The sequence below is a fragment of the Leucoraja erinacea genome, chromosome 26 (genome assembly GCF_028641065.1).
Source record: "Leucoraja erinacea ecotype New England chromosome 26, Leri_hhj_1, whole genome shotgun sequence".
Taxonomy (NCBI): Eukaryota; Metazoa; Chordata; class Chondrichthyes; order Rajiformes; family Rajidae; genus Leucoraja; species Leucoraja erinaceus.
The window spans coordinates 31,279,765-31,297,292 of record NC_073402.1 but is presented as its reverse complement, the minus strand read 5'-3'; the positions used below and the strand labels follow the sequence as shown (position 1 = coordinate 31,297,292).

Below are 17,528 nucleotides of genomic sequence, written 5' to 3'. Positions count from 1 at the left end.
TAAGAATTTTGTAAGTTTCTATAAGATCCCACCTCAATCTTCTAAATTCTAGCGAGTACAAACCGAGTCTATCCAGTCTTTCTTCATATGAAAGTCCTGACATCCCAGGAATCAGTCTGGTGAACCTTCTCTGTACTCCCTCTATGGCAATAATGTCTTTCCTCAGATTAGGAGACCAAAACTGTGTGCAATACTCCAGGTGTGGTCTCACCAAGACCCTGTACAACTGCAGTAGAACCTCCCTGCTCCTGCTCCAATTCTGCTTCACAAGTTCACAAGTGATATCACCCATCACACCACATCGTTTCCATTTTGCCATCTGGGAAGAGGTACTGGAACATCAGCTGCAGAACTAGCAGGATGCTCCACAGCTTCTTCCCACAGGCAATAAGACTGGTTAACGGACTGTGTCCCCACCCCATCCATCATTCACCAACACATCTAACCTCGCCCATACTTTGACAGCTAGACGCCTGTCAAAGCAAAGCCACTGTTTGGTCTGAATGTCTGTTTTTAGTTTAATTTTTAAGTCTATTTTAGATATGTTAATTTTAAAGGTGTATGTACTTATTCTGCTTTTATTAACTGCACTGACGGGAACTGATTGGGAAACAATTTTTTCGTTTCCTCTGTGTATGTAAGTACTCAGTGAAAATGACATTAACGTAAATACTGAATACTGATAGGAGCAGAATTAGGCCATTCGGCCCATCAAGCCTACTCCACCGTTCACACATGGCTGATCTATCTCCCCCTCTCAACCCCATTCTCCTGCCTTCTCCCCATAACCCCTGACACCTGTTTATGGAGATATTGGCCACTGAAATCACAAATCAAAACTCAGAAATCAGACTGAAAATAAACCAGAATGGGATCTTGAGCACACATCAAAGTGCTGTGGTCAACGGGTCAGCGGGTCAGGCAGCAACTGCGGAGGGAATGGACAGACATTTCAGGTCGAGACCCTTCTTTCTATCTCATAGAAACAAGGAACTACAGATGCCGGTTTACCCAAAAGGACACAAAGCGCTGGAGCCTGAAACTGTAACGTCCAGGCTCAGGAACAGCTTCTTCCCTACAGCCATCAAGCTATTAACAACTAGTTTTCTCTTCGCCTGCTATGTACTATGTTGACATCATCACATATTCTGCTGTGCTGCAGCAAGTAAGAGTTTCATTGTCCCATCCGGAACATATGACAATAAAACACTCTTGATGGGATGAATGGCCGCATTCTGCTCCGATAACTTACGGTCTTGTTCAACTATTTGTTGCAACTTCTAATATGTGATCATACTGTGGAGTGTTTAATAAACAGTGTGACTAGATGCAGGAAGATTGTTCCCGATGTTGGGGAAGTCCAGGACAAGGGGTCACAGCTTAAGGATAAGGGGGAAATCCTTTAAAACCGAGATGAGGAGAACTTTTTTCACACAGAGAGTGGTGAATCTCTGGAACTCTCTGCCACAGAGGGTAGTTGAGGCCAGTTCATTGGCTATATTTAAGAGGGAGTTAGATGTGGCCCTTGTGGCTAAGGGGATCAGGGGGTATGGAGAGAAGGCAGGTACGGGATACTGAGTTGGATGATCAGCCATGATCATATTGAATGGCGAATGGTGCAGGCTCGAAGGGCCGAATGGCCTCTACTCCTGCACCTAATTTCTATGTTTCTATGTTTCTATGTTTGACATCATCACATATTCTGTTGTGTTGCAGCAAGTAAGAATTTCATTGTCCCACCCGGAACATATGACAATAAAACACACTTGATGGGATGAATGGCCGCATTCTGCTCCGATAACTTACGGTCTTGGTCAACTATGTGTTGCAACTTCTAATTTGTGATCATACTGTGGATCACACAGGATCTTTGCTGTGGAGTGTTTAATAAACAGTGTGCTTGGAGGCCCAGTGAGTGAGTGAGCTGGTTGCATTGCTGACAGTCAATGCATCAATTAATTCTCAGGCACCTTTCGCCTCTTAACTCGCTTAACCTTCACAGCCGCTAGAGTTGCAATTGGTGCAGCCCGGCGCGGGGCGGCCCCTTTAAGAGCCGGGGGGGACGCGGTGCGTGCCGGGAGTTGTAGTTCCATCTGCAGGGCTACGCGGCCGTCACTGCGCATGTGGGTCAACGGAGAACTACAACTCCCAGAAGGCCACCGCTGCGAGCGGACATGCGCAGCGGCGGAAAACTGTATCAAAAAAGTTGCATCAGCTGGGGCGGTGAGTTGTGTTTGTTGCAACTTCATGTCCAGTGGCCGGGGATTCCCCAGCAGCGCCGGTAACCCCCCGCATCTTGCCCCCCCCCCCCTCTCCCCCCTCCCCCCTCTCCCTCTCCCTCGCTCCCTCCCCCCCCCTCTCCTTCCTCCTCTCCCCTCCCTCCCCCCCTCTCCCCCTCCCCTCTCTCTCTCCCCCCACTCCCCTCCCCCCCCCCCCCCCCCCTTCTCTCCCTCCCCCTCTCCCCTCCCCTCCCTCCCCCCCTCTCTCCCTCCCCCCCCCTCTCTCCCCCCCCCCCCTCTCTTTCCCCCCCCCCACATCTCTCCCCCTCCTCCCCCCCCTCTCCTCCCCCTCCCCCTCCCTCCCCCCCCTCCCCCTCCCCCCCCTCCCCCTCCCTCCCCCCCCCCCTCTCCCCTCCCCCCCCCTCCCCCCTCCCTCCCCCCCTCTCCCCCTCTCCCTCTCCCTCTCTCTCTCCCTCTCCCCCTTCTCTCTCCCTCTCTCTCTCCCCCTCTCTCTCTCTCTCCCCCCCCCCTCTCTCCCCCCTCCCCCCCTCTCTCCCCCCCCCCCCCCCCCCCTCTCCCCCCCCCCCCCCTCCCCCTCCCCATCTCTCTCTCCCCTCCTCCCCCCCCCCCTCTCTATTTCCCCCCTCTCTCCTCTCCCTCCCCCCCTCTCTCTCCCCCCCTCCTCTCCTCCTCTCCTCTCTCCTCTCCCCCTCTCTCCCTCCCCCCTCCCCCCCTCCCTCTCTCGTTCTCTCCCTTCCCCCCCCCTCTCCTCTCGTTCTCCCCTCCCCCCTCTCTCCTCCCTTCCTCTCTCGTTCTCCCCCTCTCTCTCTCTCCCCCCCCCTCTCTCTTCCTCTCCCTCCCTCTCTCCCCCCCCCCCCTCTCTCTCTCCCCCCTCTTCTCTCTCCCCTCTCTTTCTCTCTCCCCTCCCTCTCTTCCCCTCCTCCTTCCCTCTCCCTCTCTCCCCCTCCTCCCCTCCCTCCCCTCCCTCTCTCCTCCCTCTCTCTCTCCCCCCCCCCCCCCCCTCTCTCGATCATCTCCATCTTTCCCCCCACTCACCCCCTTTTCTCCCTCCCCCTTGTCTCTCTCCCTTTAGTCTGTGGAATTCTCTGCCTCAGAGGGCGGTGGAGGCAGGTTCTCTGGATGCTTTCAAGAGAGAGCTAGATAGGGCTCTTAAAATTAGCGGAGTCAGGGGATTTGGGGAGAAGGCAGGAACGGGGTACTGATTGAGGATGATCAGCCATGATCACATTGAATGGCGGTGCTGGTTCGAAGGGCCGAATGGCCTACTCCTGCACCTATTGTCTTTTCTCTCTCCCTCTTTGGGGTAGAGAGGGAGCTAAAGCTGCAGTGGTAATGCGCCGTATCTGGCATTAATGCAGCATCTCAGACCTATTGAAGGCTCTAATGCAACTCTTTAGATGTGTGGATGGGTTGTGTGCTAGATTTCTGTCGCATCCTAAGGGTTCTGACGCATGAATGCAACATCACAGTCGTGGTGTAAGGCGTTAATGCAACATTTTAGCATCATGTACGGCACAATGGAAATCTTACTTGCAACAGTCATACGAGCCTGGAAACTAAAGCCCGGGTTCACGAGCAGTTTCCTCCCAACAGCCATCAGGCTCTTGAACATTACAGACTTCAGCAGAGCCATACAGCGTGGAAACAGGCCCTTCGGTCCAACTTGCCCATGCTAACCAAGATGCCATGGAGTGTAGGAAGGAACTGCAGATAGATGCTGGTGTCTATCTTCTGGCCAACATGTCCCATCTACACTGGCCATTAAGGAAGAAGAGTAGTATTAGGCCATTCGGCCCATCAAGTCTACTCTGCCATTCCATCATGGCTGATCTATCTCTCCATCTCAACCCCATGCTCCTGCCTTCTCACCATAACCCCTGACACCTGTAGTCCCACCTGCCTGCGTTTGGCCCATATCCCTCCAAACCTCTCCTGTCTGCGTGGCATGACCAAACTAGACTCCAAACTCGGTCCTGCTTTAGGTTGCACTATTGCCTTTGGGGTTATTTGTTTTTTTATAAAATTATTGAGCTTCTAATTTGTGTTTATTATATAATGTATCGAGTATAGTGTTTACCAGCCGTGGTGCCGCTGCAAGCAAGAATGCCATTGGTCATTTGTGACACTGAAACATTCTTGTGACTTTGGGCAACATTAAGGTTTCTTGTTTCTGCCGCAGTTTCCGATGAGGTCTGGCTGCTGACTGAGCTGCGATGGAGCAGGAGGAGGAGAGCCAGGGTTGCGGTGGAGCTGCACTGGCGCCCCAGGTCCCGGCCACATGCGAGCTGAGAAAATGCGCTGAGTTGCTGCAGAGCCGGCAACGGGAGCGCAGGACGGCGGCCATGGACGGCGCTGCACGGGCGGTGCGCGGCTGCCTGGAGCAGGAGGGAGCGCAGGCTGAGCTGCAGCCACTCTTGCTGCTGCTCCTGCGCCTCTCCCGCAGCTGCCCCTTCGCAGACATCCGGGACAGGAGCGCAGGCATCCTGCGGGCTGTGCAGGTGAGTGAGTGCATGCACGGGTGCAGACACACGGGCACCAAGCACAGAAGTTGCATTGGGTAAGGTTATAAGTTCATATAGGAGCAGAATTTAGGCCATTCGGCCCATCTCCCCCCTAACCCCATTCTCCTGCCTTCTCCCCATCACCCCTGACTCCTGTACGAATCAAGTCTAATGGGTAGGTACACAAAAATACTCAGCGGGTGCAGCAGCATCTATGGAGCGAAGGAAAAATCTCCGAGTGAACGGGTGATCAGTTCTTGTGGATTCCGTGGGACTGTTTTGTGTCTGAACTAAATATAAATTCATGGAACCTATCTGGGTGACTGCAATCTTTCTTGGTATTTTGTTGAGGATCTAACAGAGGAAAAGGCCACGTTTGACCTTCCTTTTTGTATGAGGAACATTTTAAATGATAATTGGCCTATCGGGGAAACTCCCTGCCTGAGGTCATCTTTTGCCGGCCCTGCTTTGTCCTGGTCTTGCTCCAGTGCCCCCCTCTTCCACCCCCCTTGTCACACACAGTCAAGGGTCCATTGATGCTGCCTGACCCATTGAGTTACTCCTCCACACTTTGTGCCTATTCTATGTTAAATGATAATAACTTCATATGTCATAGATGGAGAATTAGGCCATTTGGCCCATCAATTCTACCCTGTCATTCAGTCATGGCTGATCTATCTCTCCCTCCTCACCCCATTCTCCTGCCTTCTCCCCGTAACCTCTGACACCCGTACTAATCAAGAATCTGACGATCTCCGCCTTAAAAATAACCAAACGAGCCATCCACAGCTATCTAGTTGCCAGAGGGCCTGTCGGGAAGAGTTGCCACAACATAATTACACATTTATATTGGGTTTGATAGTTTTACATCTATGGAGCGAAGGAAATGGGCAACGTTTCGGGCCGAAACCCTGAAAGGGTTTCGGCCCAAAACGTTACCTATTTCCTTCCTGAAGATTCAGATTGAGATTCAGATTCAATTTTAATTGTCATTGTCAGTGTACAGTACAGTGTACTGAAGGGTTTCGTCCCGAAACGTTGCCTATTTCCTTCACTCCATAGACGCTGCCTTACCCGCTGAGTTTCTCCAGCAGGTCGATAAAAGTGCTGGAGAAACTCAGCGGGTGCAGCAGCACCTGTGGAGCGAAGGAAATGGGCAACGTTTCGGGCCGAAACCCCTTCTTCTCCAGCACTTTTGTCTGCCTGAGAGGAGTGGGTTTTTTTTGTGATTACATGGGAAACTACAGGGGTATGATGGAGTAAAGGCAATGAAGAAAACAATGCACAAGAAATTGCAAAATAAATACATTCCTTTTAAGGCCCAGATACCCAGAAGGAAACGTGATTCATCTGTGGCTGATGAAACGTCAAGAGAGTATTACATTCAAGGAAGAGGCTTCTGAAATTGCCAGAAACAGCTGTTTGTCTGAGGATTGTGGAATTCAGCAAAGTGAATTGGTAACGACTGGCGCGGAGTAACTCAGCGGGTCAGGCAGCATCTGTGGAGAACACGGATAGGTGACGTTTCACAGAGTGCTGGAGTAACTCAGCGGGTCAGGCAGCATAGAAACATAGAAAATAGGTGCAGGAGTAGGCCATTCGGCCCTTCGAGCCTGCACTGCCATTCAATATGGTCATGGCTGATCATCCAACTCAGTATCCCATCCCTGCCTTCTCTCCATACCCCCTGATCCCTTTAGCCACAAGGGCCACATCTAACTCCCTCTTAAATATAGCCAATGAACTGTGGCCTCAACTACCTTCTGTGGCAGAGAATTCCACAGATTCATCACTCTCTGTGTAAAAATACTTCAGAGTGCTGGAGTAACTCAGTGGGTCAGGCAGCATCTGTGGAGAACATGGATAGGTGACGTTTCACAGAGTGCTGGAGTAACTCAGCGGGTCAGGCAGTATCTGTGGAGAACATGGATAGGTGACATTTCACAGAGTGCTGGAGTAACTCAGTGGGTCAGGCAGCATCTGTGGAGAACATGGATAGATGACGTTTTACAGAGTGCTGGAGTAACTCAGTGGGTCAGGCAGCATCTGTGGAGAACATGGATAGGTGACGTTTCACAGAGTGCTGGAGTAACTCAGTGGGTCAGGCAGCATCTGTGGAGAGAAGGGATGGGTGACGTTTTAGGTCGAGATTGGTGTTCTTCTTCTGCAGAAGAAGAACACCAATAGCCAGAAAAAGCAGCCTACCAGAGGACTGGGAGAAATTCCGAGTCCAGCAGAGGAGGACAAAGTGCTTAATAGGAGCAAGAAGAGCACTGCCATTCACTCTGATCATGGCTGATCATCCACAATCAGAACCCCGTTCCTGCCTTCTCCCCATATCCCCTGACTCCGCCATCTTTAAGAGCCCTATCTAGCTCTCTCTTGAAAATATCCAGAGAACCGGCCTCCACCGCCCTCTGAGGCAGAGAACTCCACAGACTCAATGCTTTATATTTCATGGTGGAGCTGCCGTTTGCTCAGTTGGGTCCAACCCCCACAGAGAGGGATGGGGGGGGGACATCTGGGGAGGATTTCATGCCCACTCTCGTCATTTTGTCCAGGTTACAGTATGTGCCGGAAGATGGGTGGTGGACCAGTACTATTGAGGCATTCCTACTGCCCAGTTGCATGCAGGGTCCAGCAGACAATAGAGTTTAATAATCTACTCATGTTGTGATGAATTCTGTCTGAATTACCAGCAGTGCTTGCATCGTTACAGTGTCAATGGACAATAGGTGCAGGAGTAGGCCATTCGGCCCTTCGAGCCAGCACCATTCAATGTGATCACGGCTGATCATCCCCAATCAGTACCCCGTTCCTGCCTTCTCCCCATATCCTCTGACTCCGCTATCTTTGAGACATCCTGGGGAAGTGGGCAGAATCTTGGATGCACCTTGTCAGGCCTGAAGAAGGGTTTCTGTAAAAAACTGTACGCAATACTCCAGGTGTGGTCTCACCAAGACCCTGTACACCTGCAGTAGAACCTCCCTGCTCCTATACTCAAATCCTTTTGCTATGAATGCTAACATACCATTCGCTTTCTTCACTTCACCACCTTTGATTCTGCAGAGTATTAGTGTTTAAGAAGGAACTGTGCAGATGCTGGAAAATCTAAGGTGGACAAAAGTGCTGGAGAAACTCAGTGGGTGCAGCAGCATCTATGGAGCGAAGGAAATAGGCAACGTTTCGGGCCGAAACCCGGAAGGGTTTCGGCCCGAAACGTTGCCTATTTCCTTCAGGGTTTCATCCCGAAAAGTTGCCTATTTCCTTCGCTCCATAGATGCTGCTGCACCCGCTGAGTTTCTCCAGCTTTTTTGTGTACCACCCAAATGTGACTGGAGTCTGGAGTTAGAAAATCTGGCTAATCTGTAGTTAGTAAAAAGTATATATTTAAATGCAATAAGAATATTCTTTGGTTGTTCGATATTAAATATTAGCCATGGTAATGCGTGTCAAGAATTGCTGGTGTTGTTCCAATCTCCATGCAGAGTGACTAATACATTTCAACCAAAATAAATGGCTCGGGTGGCGCAGCGGGTAGAGTTGCTGCCTCACAGCGCCAGAGGCCCAGGTTCGATCCTGACTACGGGTGCTGTCTGTACGGAGTTTTTGTACGTTCTCTCCGTGACCTGCGTGGGTTTTCTCCGGGCGCTCCGGTTTCCTCCCACACTCCAAAGACGTGCAGGTTTGTAGGTTAATTGGCTTTGGTAAAACTGTAAATTGTTCCCAGTGCGTGTAGGATGGTGCTAGTGTAGGGGGTGGTCGCTGGACGGCACAGACTCCGTCGGCCAAAGGGCCTGTTACCGCTCTATATCTCTAAGGTCCAGAGTCGTGTCTAAACTTGGAGCTGGACTTTCCCTACTGAAGTTCAATATTCTCTGCTATTGTGCTAATCTTTTGGCTGCAGCTCTAGATTAGTTAGCCAAGTCAGTCACAGTCATCTGAAAGACTGCTTTGTTTGTGGAATCTCTGCTGTCATAATCAAACTTTGATAAACGAGGAACTGAGCCATAATATTTCCAAGGCAAAGTCTTTCGCTGTAATGGGAGTGCTATCCTTTCTTTAACGTGGAGGGTGGAGGTGGTTTGCACCTCGGCTTGGATTCTTGGTAAGTTGGTTTGAGGTTAGGGCAGGGGACGGAGAAAAATGCCGGAGTAACTCAGAGGGTCGGGAGCATCTCTGGAGAAAAGGGATAGGTGACGTTTCTGGTCGAGACCCTTCTTCAAGCCATTCTTTCGGGTCTCGACAGTCTGGAAGAGGGAAACTTGAAGAGGTACAAAGAACAAATGAATGAAAGGGATTCAAAAGGACAAACCAAAGCCAGCTGTGATGATCTAGTAAAGGTGTTGTTTACACGGATATTAGTAAGGCATTCGATAACGTCCCTCATAGTAGGCTCAATAGACAATAGGTGCAGGAGTAGGCCATTCGGCCCTTCGAGCCAGCACCGCCATTCAATGTGATCATGGCTGATCATGCCCAATCAGTACCCCGTTCCTGCCTTCTCCCCATATCCCCTGACTCCGCTATTTTTCAGATTCAGATTCAGATTCAATTTAATTGTCATTGTCAGTGTACAGTACAGAGACAACGAAATGCATTAAGCATTGCTTTAAGCATTTTAAGAGCCCCATCTAGCTCTCTCTTGAAAGCATCCAGAGAACCTGCCTCCACCGCCCTCTGAGGCAGAGAATTCCACAGGCTCACAACTCTCTGTGAGAAAAAGTGTTTCCTTGTATCCGTTCTAAATGGCTTACCCCTTATTCTTAAACTGTGTGGCCCCTGGTTCTGGACTCCCCCAACATCGGGAACATGTTTCCTGCCTCTAGCGTGTCCAAGCCCTTAACAACCTTATATGTTTCAATGAGATATCCTCTCATCCTTCTAAACTCCAGAGTGTACAAGCCGTAGGCTCTTCTGGAAGATTAAGATACATGGGATCTGCAGTGACTAAAGGGCCTGTCCCACTTTCATGACCCCTGTCGAGTTTGCCCTTGACTCGTACTCGTAGTATGATAATCACGAGGTCGTAGGTAGGTCGTAGCAGGCGGTGATTCTAGTCGTAGGTACTTGTGGCATCAAGTAGGTCGGGGCATTTTTTTGAGCCTGATGAAAATTGTCCACGAGTAAAAAAAGTCGTGCATTTGGTCGTGAAAGTGGGACAAGCCCTTCAGTTTAATATTCAGATTAGAGATAGAACATAGAATATAAACCCTTTGCCCCACCGAAGTTTTTCACTGTACCTCAGTACACATGACACTGAACTACACGAGACACTAGTTCGATGTTGTCGAACTTTCTCCTCCACTCCCAGCACACTAAGGACCACGTTACAGAGGGTAATTAACCTACAAACACGCACGTCTTTGGGATGCAGGAGGGTCACGTTATACCTTCTATACTGCACTGTACACTGTGGACGGCACGAGTGTAATCATGTATTGTCTTCCCGCTGGCTGGTTAGCGAGCAACAAAAGCTTTTCACTGTACCTCGGTACACGGGACAATAATCTAAACTAGACTGGAACCGGTGGGAACCCAGGGAGAACGTGCAAACTCCACCACACAGACACAGTAGCCGAGGCTGGGATCGAACCAGGGTCTGGGGGCACTGTGAGACAACTCTACCGCTGCAGCGCCCTGCTGCCCTTTGCCATCTGCATACAGCGTTGGTCTGGTAGGGTCTGTCCCTGTGCTGCCCTGTTCTACGTCGAAAGGAAAGGTACACCAGTCATTGAAAGTAGGCATGCAGGTGCAGCGGGCAGTGAAGAAAGCGAATGGTATGTTAGCTTTCATAGCAAAAGGATTTGAGTATAGGAGCAGGGAGGTTCTACTGCAGTTGTACAGGGTCTTGGTGAGACCACACCTGGAGTATTGCGTACAGTTTTGGTCTCCAAATCTGAGGAAGGACATTATTGCCATAGAGGGAGTGCAGAGAAGGTTCACCAGACTGATTCCTGGGATGTCAGGACTGTCTTATGAAGAAAGACTGGATAGACTTGGTTTATACTCTCTAGAATTTAGGAGATTGAGAGGGGATCTTATAGAAACTTACAAAATTCTTAAGGGGTTGGACAGGCTAGATGCAGGAAGATTGCTCCCGATGTTGGGGAAGTCCAGGACAAGGGGTCACAGCTTAAGGATAAGGGGGAAATCCTTTAAAACCGAGATGAGAAGAACTTTTTTCACACAGAGAGTGGTGAATCTCTGGAACTCTCTGCCGCAGAGGGTAGTCGAGGCCACAGTTCATTGGCTATATTTAAGAGCGGAGTTAGATGTGGCCCTTGTGGTTAAGGGGATCAGAGGGTATTGAGAGAAGGCAGGGATGGGATACTGAGTTGGATGATCAGCCATGATCATATTGAATGGCAGATGGTGCAGGCTCGAAGGGCCGAATGGCCTACTCCTGCACCTAATTTCTATGTTTCTATGTGATCTCCAAATGCTTCAGGCTGTGGCGTGGGTTCACCCAGGGCAGAGCGGGGTGGGTCTGAGTCTCCAGCCACTGATTCATAGGCAGACTAATTGAGGTGTGTCGTCTGCCACTTGATACACTAAACTGGAGGCTGGCCATCAGCTAGACCAGTGGTTCACAACATTTTTTAGCTCATGGCCCCCTTGGGATCTTTTAATTTTTCTGTGGGCCCCCCCCCCCTTGAAATTATTAGCGGGAAAAAAGTACTTCAATATTATAATACCTTCCATAAAAATATCAGTGCACATGTATTCTCTTTTTAGTCTATTATCATATAATATAACCATATAACAATTACAGCACGGAAACAGGCCATCTCGACCCTTCTAGTCCGTGCCGAACACATACTCTCCCCTAGTCCCATATACCTGCGCTCAGACCATAACCCTCCATTCCCTTCCCGTCCATATAACTATCCAATTTATTTTTAAATGATAAAAACGAACCTGCCTCCACCACCTTCACTGGAAGCTCATTCCACACAGCTACCACTCTCTGAGTAAAGAAGTTCCCCCTCATGTTACCCCTAAACTTCAGTCCCTTAATTCTCATGTCATGTCCCCTTGTTTGAATCTTCCCTACTCTCAGTGGGAAAAGCTTTTCCACATCAACTCTGTCTATCCCTCTCATCATTTTAAAAACCACTATCAAGTCCCCCCTTAACCTTCTGCGCTCCAAAGATTCCACAAACATCAAAAATATTTCAACTACATAGATTTAAATTTATTAGAACTAAAATCTGTGGCCCCCTTCATTGAACCTGTGGCCCCCTAAATCCCAACATTTTTCTGTGGCCCCCCCTGAAATTTGCCATGGGTGGACCCTGGTTGGGAATCACCGAGTTAGACAAACACAAGGTGTTGTGCCACTGGTTTGAAAAGGAGCAGGGGGAATTATCGCTGGTTCTCTGCCAACTCTAATCCTCCATCAACATCACTTGTACGATCTGATTGTCGAGTCATTTGTTTGTGCTTCTCCATATCGATACGTGTACCTCAGCCAATTGGCTACGACTTGTTTGAAGACTAACATTGTGTAAGGTGCATTCATGTTCCCGGAGATGGCCACTGATTCTGGGCTGGCTTTCACCGGGTAGCAGAGACCTGTCTGTCATCCAGTACGTGGCCAGCCTTGTCCACTAGGTCAGAAAGAACTGTAAGGTACAAGGAACTGCAGGTGCTGGTTTACAAAAAAACAAAGTGCTGGAGTAACATAATGGACAATAGGTGCAGGAGTAGTTTACGAAGGAACTGCAGATGCTGGAAAATCGAAGGTACACAAAAAAGCTGGAGAAACTCAGCGGGTGCAGCAGCATCTATGGAGTGAAGGAAATAGGCAACGTTTCGGGACGAAACCCTTAAGGAAATAGGCAATGTTTCGGGTCGAAACCCAAACGGTTTCGGCCCGAAACGTTGCCTATTTCCTTCGCTCCATAGATGCTGCTGCACCCGCTGAGTTTCTCCTTCCCGGAGCACCCGCAACGCGACTTGTCTACCTTTTTTATATGTATATATGTATATATATATATATGTGTGTGTATATATATATATGTATATATATATATATATATATGTGTATATATATATATATATGTGTGTATGTGTATATATATATATGTGTGTATATATAAATATATATATAATTTATATACATATATATATTTATATATATATATATATATATAGGCAATATATATATATATTTCGGCCCATATATATATATCCATAGATGCTATGAGTTTCTCCAGCACTTTTGTCTACCTTGTACATAATGAAACCCTTCTTCAGACTGAGGAGTAGGCCATTCAGCCCTTCGAGCCAGCACCGCCATTCAATGTGATCATGGCTGATCATCCCCAATCAGTACCCCGTTCTTGCCTTCTCCCCATATCCCCTGACTCCGCTATCTTTAAGAGCCCTATCTAGTTCTCTCCTGAAAGCATCTGGAGAACCGGCCTCCACCGCCCTCTGAGGCAGAGAATTCCACAGACTCACCACTCTCTGTGTGGAAAAAGTGTTTCCTCGTCTCCGTTCTAAATGGCCGACCCCTTATTCCTCAACTGAGGCCCCTGGTTCTGGACTCCCCCAACATCGGGAACATGTTTCCTGCCTCTAGCGTGTCCAAACCCTCAGCAATCTTATATGTTTCAATGAGATTCCCTCTCATCCTAATAAACTCCAGAGTGTACAAGCCCAGCTGCTCCAATCTATCAACATATTGACAGTCCCGCCATCCCGGGAATTAACTCAGCTGGTCATGCCACATCTCTGGAGGACATGGATATGCACAAATTGCAGGAGTAACTCGGCTGGTCTGGATGGGTGACATTTCAGGTCTGAACCCTTCTTCCGACTGGGAGAAGGGTGTAAGGAGGGGTTCCAACCCGATATGTCACCCATCTTTTTCTCCAGAGATGCTGCCTGGCCCGCTGAGTCATGTTCCTGTCCCACTTAGGAAACCTGAACGGAAACCTCTAGAGACTTTGCGCCCCACCCAAGGTTTCCGTGCGGTTCCCGGAGGTTGCAGGTAGTTGCCGGAGGTTGCAGGTAGTGGAAGCAGGTAGGGAGACTGACAAAAACCTCCAGGAACCGCACGGAAACCTTGGGTGGGGCGCAAAGTCTCCAGAGGTTTCCGTTCAGGTTTCCTAAGTGGGACAGGGGCCTTACTCCACCACTTTGAGTCTATCAGCAAATAACTCGGCCGTGTGGAGCATGCAGTTGATAAAAAGGTGCTCTATATATAAATAAATGTGAGTGGCTGAACAGGATGTGGGACTTGCAAACAAGGTTAGTATTTAACACCAATGGCTACTAACCCTTGAATCACACGCCCGGCTGTTTCCGACTGAGTCTGAATGTGTTTGTGGAATCAGACATGGGCCTGATACACAGCCTTAAATGGTGTTAGTGACCCAGGTACATAATCCTTGCCGAAGGTCTGCACTGTCTGGTACTAAGAGAGCATTTCTTCCCAAATCAATCTCTAGTCTACTCTTTTTCCCCCACACAATCAGTCTGAAGAACTGTCCCCAACGCAAAATGTCACCCATCAATTTCTCCCAGAGTTGCTGCCTGCCTTGCTGAGTTACTCCAGAACTTTGTGCTCCATGCAAGACTCCAACATCTGCAGTTCCTTGCATCTCTGTCTCACTGCACCCACTGCAGGCATTGGTGCCGGAGGCCATGAAGGGAACGGATAAGACGTGCACTAAACTCAGAAATGGTCCCGACCAACAGATGTCTCCCAGTCTGAAGAAGGGTTCTGTTCCCGAAACGTCACCCATCCATTTTCTCCAGAGATGCTGCCTGGCCCCGCTGAGTTCCTCCAGCATCTTTGGTATGAACTAGCATCTGCAGTTCCTTCCAGCACTTTGGGTTCTGCGACGGCTGGTAGGTGGGAGCGTCGTGATTAAGTTACAGCAGCAATGAGACTGCGAGCTCTAGAGGGAGGCAAGTGGCCGGGAAGCTCGAATGAAACCAGACTTTGAGCAATTTCTTGTTTTACCAAAATATAGATTTATTCAAGTTTTTACAAAACTATTTACAATACAAAATAATTCGAAACAAAACCCAAGACCATAATGCAAGTAAAACAAATATTCTTCAATATCAAATATACTATAAAACCATACTATGCTCGCGGACTCTGTGCAAAAAACAAACAAACTACAAACAGAATGGAACAGAATCACAAATTATTTTACATATTACATACTAGACTAAGTGGGACCCGTTGGGTCCCATGTTCACAGGGGAGGGCAGGTCCCCTGACGCAATATTCCACCTCTCCACCAATTCCACCTCTCCACCAATTTCTTCAACCTAAACAACCATTTGCAGTCCTTTTTTACTTCGAACCAACCATATTTTCATTTTCAAACCACATTAAGGGCACTCACAGTTGAGTAGACATGTGTTCAGTGTTATTCAGAGCTCAGAGAGACGTGACCCTCTGGCTTCCTCCATCTTGCAGAGACTGAGTGAGGCACACCACTTCCTGGTTTTATAGTCCCTCCCCCTCCCTCCAGCAGGGTCAGCAGAGAGAATGGCTATTTTTTTAAAAACATTAATATCTCTCTGATTATTCATCGATGGGAAAAATCCTCTGGTCCCGGAAGTCGGAGGGGGTCTCTGAGCGAGGTGGCCAAAGATGGCGGCAGTGGGTGGCGGCGTTCTTTCGGAAATCGCAGCACAGTGGGCCAAAAGCGGTCAAGATCAGACTTTTAGTAATATAGATTGTGGGAGGAAGGAAAAAGGGAAAAAAAAACACAGCAATTTAAAAAAACAGTAGAATGGTTCAGTAAAGTTAGTCCCTGGTGAGATAGGGGTTTGCAGTCCGAATGGCCTCTGGGAAGAAACTCCTTCTCAACCTCTCCGTTCTCACCGCATGGCAACGGAGGCGTTTGCCTGACTAGCAGCTGGAACAGTCCGTTGCAGGGGTGGAAGGTGATTGGGGTTGTCAGTAGGCTGGGGACCAGCGAGTATGAAGGGCATCCTCGAAGGGGCGCGGTCCATGTGTACACGTGATAGATGTGCCCGCCATCTGCTCACAGACATGTGTCCCGGCCCCTTTGCAGAACAAGGTTTCCCACCCCTGAGTTAGTGATTCGGAAAGATGGTTAGGAAATTTCTAAAATTTGAGTTGAGTTTGTTCAGGGTTATCAGGTTCAGCTTGTCTGGCAGGAATGTGACATCTGTTTACTTATTCCAGCTACACGGATTTGTCATTAGGGTGGAAATGGTGCAGAGGAGATTCACCAGGATGTCGTTTGGGTTCAGGTTCTGGAGGGAGGCTGGAGTGGCTGGGACTTGGAGCGTAGGAGGCTGGACGGTGACGTGGGTAAATGTGAGCTTATCCACTTTGGTAGCAAAAACAGGAAGGCAGATTATTATCTAAATGGCGTCAAGTTGGGAAAAGGGGAAGTACAGCGGGATCTGGGGGTCCTTGTTCATCAGTCAACGAAAGTAAGCATGCAGGTACAGTAGGCGGTGACGGGAGGGGGAGAAGAGGGAGTGTCAACGTGGTCGGCATGGGCAAAGTGGACCGAAGGGCCTGTGTCAATGCTCGTTTGGAGGTGTGTATGGGAGGAACTGCAGATGCTGGTTTAAACTGATGGACACAAACTGCTGGAGTAACTCAGCGGGACAGGCAGCATCTGGAGGCCAGTTCATTGGCTATATTTAAGAGGGAGTTAGATGTGGCCCTTGTGGCTAAGGGGATCAGAGGGTATGGAGAGAAGGCAGGTACGGGATACTGAGTTGGATGATCAGCCATGATCATATTGAATGGCGGTGCAGGCTCGAAGGGCCGAATGGCCTCTACTCCTGCACTCCGGAGAGAAGGAATGGGTGACGTTTCGGGTCGAGACCCTTCTTCAGTCTGTATCTGAAGGGTCTCGTATATCTCTCGTATCCCTTATCCCTAACCAGTCTGGAGAAGGGTCTCGACCCGAAACGTCGCCCATTCCTTCTCTCCAGAGATGTTGCCTGTCCCACTGAGTTACTCCAGCTTTTTGTGTCTATCTTCGACTCATTTGGAGTTGCCTCTGGAGCCGGCCCGTTCCTGATTGAGAACTGACATCAGTAAACCATTGTCCCAGCTTTGCTGAGCAAGGATCTCTGATACGTTACAATGCAAGACAAACATTTCCCAAGAACAAGTGATTACTACATGTGTCAACAGTTGGTGTTGCATAGGGTATTATTTGATGTGACCTGTTTGCATTGAGGGGGCAGCTGATGTATCTCCCGATGGTCCCTGCTACATTCATTCTCAGTGGCCACTCTCTCATAGAAACATAGAAAATAGGTGCAGGGGTAGGCCATTCGGCCCTTCAAACCAGCACCGCCATTCAATATGATCGTGGCTGATCATCCAACTCAGTATCCTGTACCTGCCTTCACTCCATACCCCCTGATCCCTGTAGCCACAAGGGCCACATCTAACTCCCTCTTAAATATAGCCAATGAACTGGCCTCAACTACTTTCACCACTCTCTGTGTGAAATTTTTTTTTCTCTCATCTCGGTCCTAAAAGACTTCCCCCTTATCCTCAAACTGTGACCCCCTGTCCTGGACTTCCCCAACATCGGGAACAATCTTCCTGCATCTAGCCTGTCCAACCCCTGAAGAATTTTGTAAGTTTCTATAAGATCCCCCGACAATCTTCTAAATTCTAGCGAGCACAAGCCGACCTTCATTAAACTACTGCAACTTAAAAACATAGCAAATTCTTAAAGGTATGGACAGGTTAGATACAGGGAAAATGTTCCCCGATGTTAGGGGAGTCCAGAACCAGAGGTCACACATTTTA

At 49.0% G+C, this 17,528-nt stretch overlaps 1 protein-coding gene across 3 annotated transcripts in view; it reads left to right on the top strand.

Annotated features, from left to right (window-relative positions):
- The first annotated feature begins 2,176 nt into the window (after positions 1–2,176).
- Positions 2,177–17,528, top strand: part of LOC129709936 (sestrin-1-like) — a 55,581-nt gene continuing 40,229 nt past the window's right edge. For 2 of the 3 annotated variants that reach the window (XM_055656631.1, XM_055656629.1), the window contains exons 1-2: positions 2,192–2,281; positions 4,420–4,738. In XM_055656631.1, the coding sequence (XP_055512606.1) occupies positions 4,454–4,738 (285 nt within the window). In that variant the 5' untranslated portion in view covers positions 2,192–2,281; positions 4,420–4,453. Of the gene's footprint in view, positions 2,282–4,419; positions 4,739–17,528 lie in introns of all 3 variants that reach the window. The other variant, XM_055656630.1, reaches the window with a different exon arrangement.